At 44.9% G+C, this 10,293-nt stretch overlaps 1 protein-coding gene across 1 annotated transcript in view; it reads left to right on the top strand.

The window, feature by feature from the left end:
* Nucleotides 1-1,507: 1,507 nt before the first annotated feature.
* The window catches only part of LOC142577772 (gamma-aminobutyric acid receptor alpha-like), a 28,890-nt gene continuing 20,104 nt past the window's right edge, over nt 1,508-10,293 (top strand). Inside the window, exons 1-5 of the mRNA XM_075687225.1 lie at nt 1,508-1,624; nt 2,366-2,472; nt 5,070-5,137; nt 5,648-5,868; nt 9,859-9,941. Coding sequence (XP_075543340.1) covers nt 1,548-1,624; nt 2,366-2,472; nt 5,070-5,137; nt 5,648-5,868; nt 9,859-9,941 — 556 coding nt within the window. The 5' untranslated portion in view covers nt 1,508-1,547. The remainder of the gene's footprint in view (nt 1,625-2,365; nt 2,473-5,069; nt 5,138-5,647; nt 5,869-9,858; nt 9,942-10,293) is intronic.

Below are 10,293 nucleotides of genomic sequence, written 5' to 3'. Positions count from 1 at the left end.
AAGCAGCAACAACTGGTACTGCCTCGTGCTCAATATGGTGAACGATGTTTCAGCTCACATCTGAACATTCTTGTAGACTCCTTTGCCCTTTTTGCCCCTTACAAAAGCGGCGACACGCATTATCCTGTCAAATGCTTGAAGCTGTGGAAAACGAGTCTGCGGGCTACTATAAATTTTATCGCAACGATTTATTTGTTAAAATTATGAAAACGTTACACTTTCTTCGTCCGGGCGAACGCAGGATTTGGCGTCACCAAATAAATGCCACCAGGAAATATTTATATTTGCGTTCTCGTGAAGTGTAAGAAATTTGAAATGTGATAACTTCGGCTTGTGCGTCCCATCGTAACTGCGCTGAGTCTGTGGGGAGTGACAGCAGTGTAGCCGGACGTCAGCGGCTTTTTTTAACGCGACAACGTTAAGGAGCTCGTGTCGCAGAAAAGCCGGTGTCGCCGGCGGCGTTGGCCGTGTGCGAAAAATCCCGGAAGGCAATTCATAAATAAAAACAACTTGCAAGATCGGCTGGGTGGGAATCGAACCAGGGTCTCTGGAGTGTGAGACGGAGACGCTACGACTCAGCTAAGAGTTCGACGGTTCAAAGCGGGACAAAAGCACCTCTAGTGAATGCGGTGTTGCCTTAGAAACGTGCCGTAGAAAGTTATACTGTGGTGTATATCGGTAATTATGAGCATGTAAATTACAGAAGTCGCAGTTAAACGAGTAGCGAAGTACGTTTCCGCTACATTTCTTCTGCGCTTGACGCACACGCAGAGCCACCTTGCGGCAAACCCAGAAAACCCCCTCCTCTGAATGTGTGGCGCTGCCCCAACAGGTGGTGCGCCACTCGCCCACTTCTCCCCTTCGTCTCGTCAAGAGCATGCCGAGCGAATGAGTGGGTGGTGCGAACGGGGTGCGATAACGCTATCGCGTTCCACTCTTGAAGGCGAAGCTTAAGCGTCCTCCAATATTTTTTTTAGGCGGCGGCTGAAATGATTATCCACAAGCTTAGAGTTGTGGAACATCTTGTAGAGTTGTAGATTGTGAACAAGGCTCCCGTGTTTGGAGCCGTAACGTCTTTTAATTTATCGCTAAATATTTTTCCTTGGTAGTTGTGCCCTTTTGTTCTCATGCGGCTTCCCGACCAGACGTGATTCCGTCAAACCTGGACTTCAAGCTTAGATTTGTGTCTTATCGTTTTTTTTCTGTTCTCATACCTGGGGCGTCGACGACAGGGTGACTCCATACTTGTAACGAAGGAAATGAAGGGCGCATAACCAGGAGACATAAAGAAGTGCAGGGACAAAACAGGGGGTTCGTACGACAGCTCAGTAGTTACATGGCTCTTTGTTTTTCCGTGTTCCTGATCTGCTTCCTTAGTTCATCTTAACAGGTGCCAACTAGCCTAATTGATCGCGTATCAGACGACGTACTTGGCCAAAAATACTGTCTTGACTGTTAATTAAACTTCTCTTCTGCCTTCTTTTCCTTGTGTTCTTTCAGGTGGAGATCCCTTCTTATGCTGACTTGCCTGGCAAGTCTGTTTTGGCATGCTGCACTGGGTACCACAGCTGGTCCCGCTCTTCTTCACAACAACGTTGCTGCCTTCAGTCATGAGCGTCACAATGTGAGGTCCCTGTTATTACGTAGATATTAATATCATTATACTTACGCTTGCCACTCAGTCTGCCTGGAAAGGAGAGAGACGGGGACATGAAAAATTCTGAGAGTGAGAGGATAGATAGAGAGAGAGAGAAGAATTTTTACTTTGCTTGCACTTTTGCGAATCGTTTGTTTGAATCTCCTTTTGTCATTTATTAAGAGTGGTGGCAAGACGCAGCCTTTCGAAAAGAATGGTTTAGCAAACGCTATGTGATGGAGATTACTGAAAGCATTGAAGCCACTTTGCTGCTCTATTTACTATGCACTTTCGGGGACTTTGGGTGCGAAACCCCGAAATCGAAAGCTAAAAGCCCTTTTCGAGATAGATGGAGAAATATAACAGCTTCCCACGCTTTCCTGCCATGTGGTGGCCGGAGAGAAAATCACCGGGAAAGACAGGGAGGGTATTAGAGCGGTAGTTTTGAGGTTGTTTGGTTGCAAAACCAATGCTAACTAAACAAAGGGACTAATAGAGATGTAAAAATACAAATGGAGTAATACTAACACTTCTGTATGTATGATGTATTTGTGCTTTCTTTAGTCTCGGTTCCTTTGCGTAGTTATTCTTTGAACGCATGTGTCAAGTTTCTCGTGCCGTATTATTTACTTACACAGTTGTTGTGGCTGTGTTCCGTGTGATGTGTTCGGTTTATGTACTGGGATGGAACGGCAAGACTGATTCGAGAGGTGCGTCCCTTTTTCTTAGGGCTTACAGCATCGGCAGGTCTAGCAAACAGAACAACAAGAATGTGTCATTACTGCTGGACAGTATCTTGCAAGGTTACAACCATCATGTTAGGCCAGGAAGAGTCGGTGAGTTCTTCATTGCACCATTTGTACCGAATCGTGAAAGAAGCACCCTATATATTTGAATAAGAACAAGTGAACAGCAATTGAAAACCGGGAACAGAAAGCGTGATACAAGCGCCGCAAATATGTATAAGAAGCAACAGGGGCTTATACTGATGGAAATTAATACACATGTCTTACACAAGCATGTTTTTTTTCTAATTCTTGCACTGAAATAAGTGTGGAAGGGGGTTAGCTAACCTTGAACGGACAATCCGAAAATTCTGATGTTGCTCATACTATGAAAGAACCACCTTTTTACATTGACATGATAGAAAAGAAGGTCTTGGCGCCAGATCTTACATCTAATATTATAATGGAGTTGTGGAGTACACACAGCTTGAGTAGAGGAATGGAATTGTAGCAGTAGATGTACAGGCAATGTCACTGCTCACTGCAGCACAACAGTCGCAGCACCATAACATTACATTGAAACGCTCGAAGCAATGGTACGCACAAGGCCTCATAACTTTTAGATATGGAAGAGGTAGTTGCTATACCGCATAAAGCAGTTGCGAACATTTGTAATCTTGGTACTACGGTGCAATCACTGGCATGTTCACTCTATTTGTACTTACCGCCCTTTCGGGAAAGCACATAACGACTACAATATTAGGGCAGAGAGCCATTGCTTCAGTTTAACGTCCCTGTTATGGCAGTATCATTAATGTCCCTAGCTGCCCGTTCCCATAGGATCAACTTTGTTACCGAAATGCCAGTGTTTCCCCTGACCACTCTGTTTTCTGTGACGGCGTTTTCTTTTTCTAACTATAAATAAAGCAAGTTCTTTGTCGGGCCTTTAGGCCTGCTCTTAATTTTTGTTGCTTGTTTCCCAGCTGCGTAACACCGCGGAATCTGAACAAGCTGCTTGCGTATGTCGCTCCTTCCTTTAACCTACCACGAAGAATTCTTACGGGCGGTGTGCAGGGCAGTTACTCGGAACTGGCAGGGTGGAAGGATCGCCAGGGCAGTTACTGCGAACGCAACAACGGTATAAACGATCCGGGAAATAGGGATGGGCAGGGGGAGAGTTGGCGGGAGCGGTCATATTTCTCTACTTGACAAATACTGCTCGCGTCGAGACGTCCCCGGCGGCGTTGGTCATTTCGGCGAGGGAAGCTTTAGAAAGAAACGAAATGTACCTGGGAGAGAGTCGCGTCGTAAATTATCACCCACAACAGTGCTGGTGTGATAGTCCATGGCTTGGCGCGAAGGCTATGTGGGCCAGTACTGATAGCTACGCCAGAGTGTTGTGAATGAAGAAAAAATGAGGAAGATGCAAGTAATAAAGGTGAAAGAATCAGGCAGTGCACTTGGACGGGATCTGCAGAATTCTCAGCATCCGCTGGAGCGAAAAAAAAAAAAACTGAAGTGAGAAGAATGAAAGCGAATTCCGGTGACAAGACTGCAAGCATTAAACTCATATTAAAGGAACGCCGTTGGTTGAGAAATACGGGCGCGCATCGATATGTTGAAAGTTTTAGCGCGACCATTTCTCGATTGCTTTCGTGGGAAGCGTGCCCTAGATTCTTAGGCCAAATCGTGTTCGATGCGGAGGCATTCTAAAATCAAGCTTTCCAATTTATTCAACACATTATTGGGGTCATCTTCGGGGTCGGGGAAAGAAGAAGCCGATGTGGGGAGCAGCTGCTGCCGAAAGAAGGTTGTCAGATCGAAGCTTTACAGGACGATGGGGAACTCTTGTTTTACATAACGCCCATTTTCGCTTGCCTTTTCTTTAATTTTTGCCATTGCGTAAGAAATGTCTGAACAGTGCTGATATCTTAATAAAAAATGTCCAAAATATTGTAGCCACAAGTGTGAACACGTGAAAAAAATAAATAAAGGAGGAACGTTTCCTTACAACGAAGTCTCTTGTACCATCGAATTTTTCTCACAGCAAGCTGGGGTGGCAGCCAGACATTGATAATTTGTCTTACTTTCGCATTCCTCTTGTGTCACAGCTCAGTGCTGTTTACACCGCTTTAAAGGTTGCGAAGGAAATTTCTCGAGGGGTTCTATTATTTTCACGTGTCTTATGCTGAGTCAGAGTGTTATAAACACAGGCACACATGGGCACAAATACACAGGCATGTACATATACATGCCAGAGAGAAAGAAAATGCGCAATAAAGTGCTGAGTTTACCAACAGGTATTCAGGGGTCTGAGAATTATAGTGTAAGAATGTGGCGAATAAGGATTTCAAAGTTGAATGTTAGTTGTTGGTGATGCCTGTTTTCTCTGCGCATTACGGCTTCTTGACTTGCCTAACGTAATGCCTGCACTAAATGACTTGTGTTCTACATATAACTAAGTGAAACTATGATTGCTTTAAATAACTGTGTTTTGCGGTGAGCAAATTTGCTATCCAAGAATGTGTGATTTTTTTGATGATGTTCTTCTAATTTTCTATATATATGAACTGAAGTCTTGGGAATAAGAGGGAAAGCTATAAATGTGTGAGTAAAGGATTTGCTTTTCAAGAGCTTAAATTGATTATGAGATGAGTGGTTCGGTAGTTTACACTCACCTGAACTTGCGTTTTACTGTTTTCTTTTAGATACGCCAACGGATGTTTATATTGATATTGAAGTACGCAGCATGGGACCGGTGTCTGAAGTTGATATGGTGAGATACATGCCGATAGTGACTGTTTCGTACTTTATTAGAATAAAGAAAATGAGATCTTCGTTATCAGATACGTTTTAGAATGGTCCTTCAGTACGTTTTAGAGTAAGAGAATGCCTATCAGCAAGGATTCTCGTGGGCATCATGTAGAAGGCTTCAAGCAGATTGAATCAAAGCTCTGACAAAGGGAACGTAACGTCATTAAAACGTGTCTTGATGCTAGTGAAAATATCTTACGGAAGTATTCACAGGACATCATGTCCTAAGGAATAAGTTTTGAGTAGGGCAATGGCGAGACACTCAGGATTTTATGTGGAGTCAGTAGAAAGATTGCAGCATTTCCATTTCCCGATGTCGTGTGTTGTTGAACGGGGCGCAGTCACAATTCACACGCGGCCACACTGCCTAAACTGTTGCGTTAGGTTCACTTTCAAATCAATTCTTTGTGCCTCTTGCCGTTGTTCTTAAGCGTACTTTCCTGAAGACTGTTTTACTCCGGTCCGGTACCAGACGTATTCGATGGACTGCTATTTTCGGCAAAGCTGGATTGACCGCCGACTGGCTTTCCGCGGATCCATGCCGTCTATGACCCTGTCCATATCCATGCTACAGAAGATATGGCGACCGGACACGTCGTTCCTGAATGGCAAGCACTCTTACCTGCACACAATCACTCAGCCCAACAAGTTCGTCCGCCTGGCACAGGACGGTACGGTGCTCTACTCGTCAAGGTATGTGCGTCGCGAATGCCCGATTCGTAAAAAAAAAAGGAAAAGAAACTTTCACGCGCACCCCACGCGAGAAGAATTACGGAAAATGAAATGAGAAAACATTTTTTTTATTAGACTCAGAGAAGGAGTCTCGGCTCCCTAAATCTTCGTCGTCAATGACTTCTCTCTTATTAGCTGTGTTTGAGGAGACGTCATAAGCCTGTAGACGGCGTCTGATACTCATCTTCTCTGACATGCGGCACAAAACGGCGCAAATGTCAATGTTAGAAAAAAGAAATACAGGGATGTCAGTTCTTAAATTCCCACACGAAACAAATATTCTTTGATGGTCCACAAAGGACAAATGTTTATGGGCACGTAGTGCCCCCCCACTGTTCCCGAACAAGGGATACTTCATGAGTGCCACGATCTAAAGAGAGAGACAAAAGCGAAGGAAAGACAGGGAGGTTAGCCAGTGCAAATACCGGCTGACTACCCTGTGCTGGGGAAAGGGGTAAAGGGAATAAAAGGAGAAGGAAGAGAGAAGAAAAAAAAACAAGAAAAATGCACACAGTAACGCGATGTTACGCGCAACAATAGTCAAAGGCGTTCGCACAATTCACATGTCCTTAAGAACTTGAGCAAAGCCCTTAAGCCCTTGAGTGCCAAAACCCGTCTGGACCAGTGTCCTAGAACTTTCTCTTCTGTGAAGGGGCGATTGTCCAGTTTTTCGAGCACGGTCACGAGCACTTTTCTTCGCACATTGTAACGTGGACAGTCACAGAGGAGGTGCGCGATTGTCTCTTCGTAGCCGCAGGTGTCGCAAGCAGGGTTGTCGGCCATTCCAATGGGGAAGGAATAGGAGTTCGTGAATGCCACGCCGAGCCATAGGCGGCACAGGAGTGTTGCTTCCGCTCGTGGCAACCCTGGTGGAAGACGGAGTTGCAAACTTGGATCCAATCTGCGAAGACGTGTGTTCGTGAATTCACTGGTGTTCCACAGAGTTAGCGTAAGCTCGCGTGCGAGGGAGCGAAGATTTGTGGCTGCATCTGTTCTTGACACGATCTAAAGATAACACTGGAGAGCATAGGCACAAGAACCATAAAAAAGACAAAAGCACAAAATCAAGTACTTCCTAGCGAAGTTGACTAGGATTTCCCAGTGCCATGGCTTGGTGCCCTGTTGGGCAGTGATTGAGTAGAGTAGAACTGACTCCCAAGAATGCCGAATGTTTTCTGTAGAGGCAGAGGACTACTCTGTTGCGGAAATTGATTATTTCATCTGATGTCATAATTTGCTTATAACTTTATCATTGTTGGCAGACAGGCGATGTTAAGGCAGAAAGCTAGGATAGTTGATACATGCACTTTGACATGCTTACAGCGCTGACAGAACGGAAACACGCAACGCAAAACAAACAGAACGGCCAATGAGCAGCCCCCGTGCTGTCTGGTTCACGTTGCGCATTCCAGGTTTTTCGGCGCTGCAAATATACCCAGAGTGGTGACGTACTTGTTGCTGGCACAGTTTTTCTGGAATGAATGAATCAGCCAGCCAAGCCAACGCTCAATGAAGCCAACGTAAGCATACCGGAATCTCAGCCTCTTTTAGTTTAGGGCATTATTAATTGCATGTTTCTTGTTATACACTATAACAGTAAATCAAAATGACACAGAAGACAGCGTGCTACCGACGTCTATCGAACAGGAAGACTCAGTATGTCGTTAAGCAAAGTGCTGCACAGTACAAACATGGACGAGAAGGACACGAAGGCGGGCGCAAGTTCTTGTGGTCTTCTCGACCATTAGCAGTGTGTTCAATGGGGCTGGTTGGTTCATTTTCAGAATAAAAACAGGAACAGCACAACACAGGACGAGCGCTCTGTCCTGTTTACTCGCTCGTCCTGTGTTGCGCTGTTCCTGTCTTCTCTACCATGTTTGTGTTGCGCGGCACCTTGCTTTTGCAATGTACGACCGACGGGCCCAGCAACATGCACTCAGTAAGCTACTTGTGCTGTACAACCAGTTTTGCCATGATGGTCTCGTTCATTTAGGTGTTAACGTGCAAGTAGTCATAACTGCGTAGACGTCTAGTCGGAAATACAAAGAACACGTATGTGTGAGGTGTTCGAATAAAGCGCATCACCCAGTGACGGTGAAATAGCGCAACGTTTTCTCCGAAAAACTCACTGCTGAGGATGGTAATGTATATCCGACCACAAAAGTATTCAGTGCACCAAATCTTCGAAAGAAGAAAATTAGACACTGCGTCTACCCAAAAAATTTAATATGTGAAGGTATTTGCTTGCGTTTTGACAATTTTCACGCGTTATGTTACTTTTATTGCAGGTAAAAGAATGGGTGTGATTTGGTTTTACTTCCAACGAAAGTAAAAAAAAAACGATACTGGGCACTTTCTTTCCTTTGGCAGTAACTAATGTTTCTTGTGCTTAGAGTAAGAGCGCACTCACGCTTAGTATTTACAGGGAGTGTTGGCAAAGTTTGAAATGATTATTCATGAGGCGTAACGGGAGAGGTGCCAGTACGCTGATTTCGCAGGCCGCCTGAATGGTTAGACGCTGAGAAAACGACTGCGTTTCAAGAATAAGCTTCCTTGAGCTTTTTAGCAAGCTCGCGTTGTAAGTGGTGGGCGCTCTTATAGTGTGAATCAGCAAGATGGGAAGGTGAAAAAAACGTGTTAAAGACATTATGAATGACGCCAAATCCCAAAGTGTGAAGAAAAGATTAATGGGAGAACGGTTTCTCAATTGCCTCTTTTGGCAGACCAGACTTGAACGCCTAATGGTTCGGTGCCAGACAGAAGCTTCGGTATTCGAAGCGTTGATGGTTTCTCTAACGCCCCCCTTTCGTGCCGGAAAAACAAACAAACAAACAAACAGAACGGGTCAATAAGTAAGTACTTGCACCGATACGTGCATCTTACTTACCGATGCATCTTTGTCAAGGGTGTCTGAAAGCGGCGCCATTCAACTCTTGCCTTTCAAAAGGCAAGCTATAACGGCGTATTCAGCCATTTAGAGCTGAAGAAGAAGAGAGAGAGAAAACTGCGCCCCTTGTTTTTATTGCCAGCCAAGGCATGAAGACAAAGCGCGCCTTGGACTAGTGTATCTCACCATGACACGTGGTTACACAATGTTTTGAAATCTGGCATCAGTGTCCCCTCCGCTGCGGCGAAATGGAATGAGCGGAAGTGATATTCTGGAAGCCCTAGTAATTGCTCATGCTTTAATGCAATCACGCATTTTCGTTTTTCAAGAAAGACGACACGTGCTTATTTTTTTGGTTTGCTCGTAAAGAATGACACTTAGCATGGAATGCAGATGTGTCTGGAAGACATGACTCAGAGCAGATTTTTTCAAAATGCTGACAACCAGGGAGGAGGAGGTGCAAACACGCACACACACACACACACACACACACACACACACACACACACACACACACACACACACACACACACACACACACACACACACACACACACACACACACACACACACACACACACACACACACACACACACACACACACACACACACACACACACACACACACACACACACACACACACACACAACACACACACACACACACACACACACACACACACACACACACACACACACACACACACACACACACACACACACACACACACACAACACACACACACACACACACACACACACACACACACACACACACACACACACACACACACACACACACACACACACGCACACGCACACACGCACACATTAGTTTCGTTTCATGTGCGTGGCTTTTTTTGTATGTTTAATTTCTTATATCGTTTCTGCAACTTCTACGAACCCATATTCGCGTCTCTAGGTAAGCTTTCGAATAAGCTATCCTTGTTTTTGTGTCGTATGGTTGCCAACTCGTCTGCATTTTGTGTGATGGTGATTCGCTAGCGCTGCAGATAAATAAAGCCTTCTGACTGTAGCGTTCTTCAATTTCCTCCGCTGAAAGGCTGACTGTGAGTGCGAGCTGTCCCATGAATTTGGAAAAATTCCCCATGGACACCCAACGCTGTCCTCTTCGCATTGGAAGCTGTGAGTAGACTAACTGCACACCTACTGCGTCAAGCTATTATAATGTGTATTCACACCCTTGTTAATTATGAGTTTCTCAGTTTTGCTTGTAGCAACAAGGTGCAAAAATGTTAAGGACAACTGTAGCTAACAATATTGTATAAATCCAAACTGTAATGACGTATAATGAGCTAGAGTCATCAATAATTTTGCCCTTTGAAGACAACTGTCGCCGAGATGTAAGTGCAACAAAGAGGAGGGGTTTTGCTAATAATGACAAAGAAGTAAAGTCTGTTCAGCGTTGAAACGGTGTTGGATTTTGCCGCATGCAGAATTTCCCATCGCGGTCGACTCGCGAAGCATTTCCAGCCAA

Source organism: Dermacentor variabilis, chromosome 4 (genome assembly GCF_050947875.1).
Source record: "Dermacentor variabilis isolate Ectoservices chromosome 4, ASM5094787v1, whole genome shotgun sequence".
Taxonomy (NCBI): domain Eukaryota; kingdom Metazoa; phylum Arthropoda; class Arachnida; order Ixodida; family Ixodidae; genus Dermacentor; species Dermacentor variabilis.
Note: the sequence above shows the minus strand (reverse complement) of the source record. Positions and strands in the feature narration are given on the sequence as shown.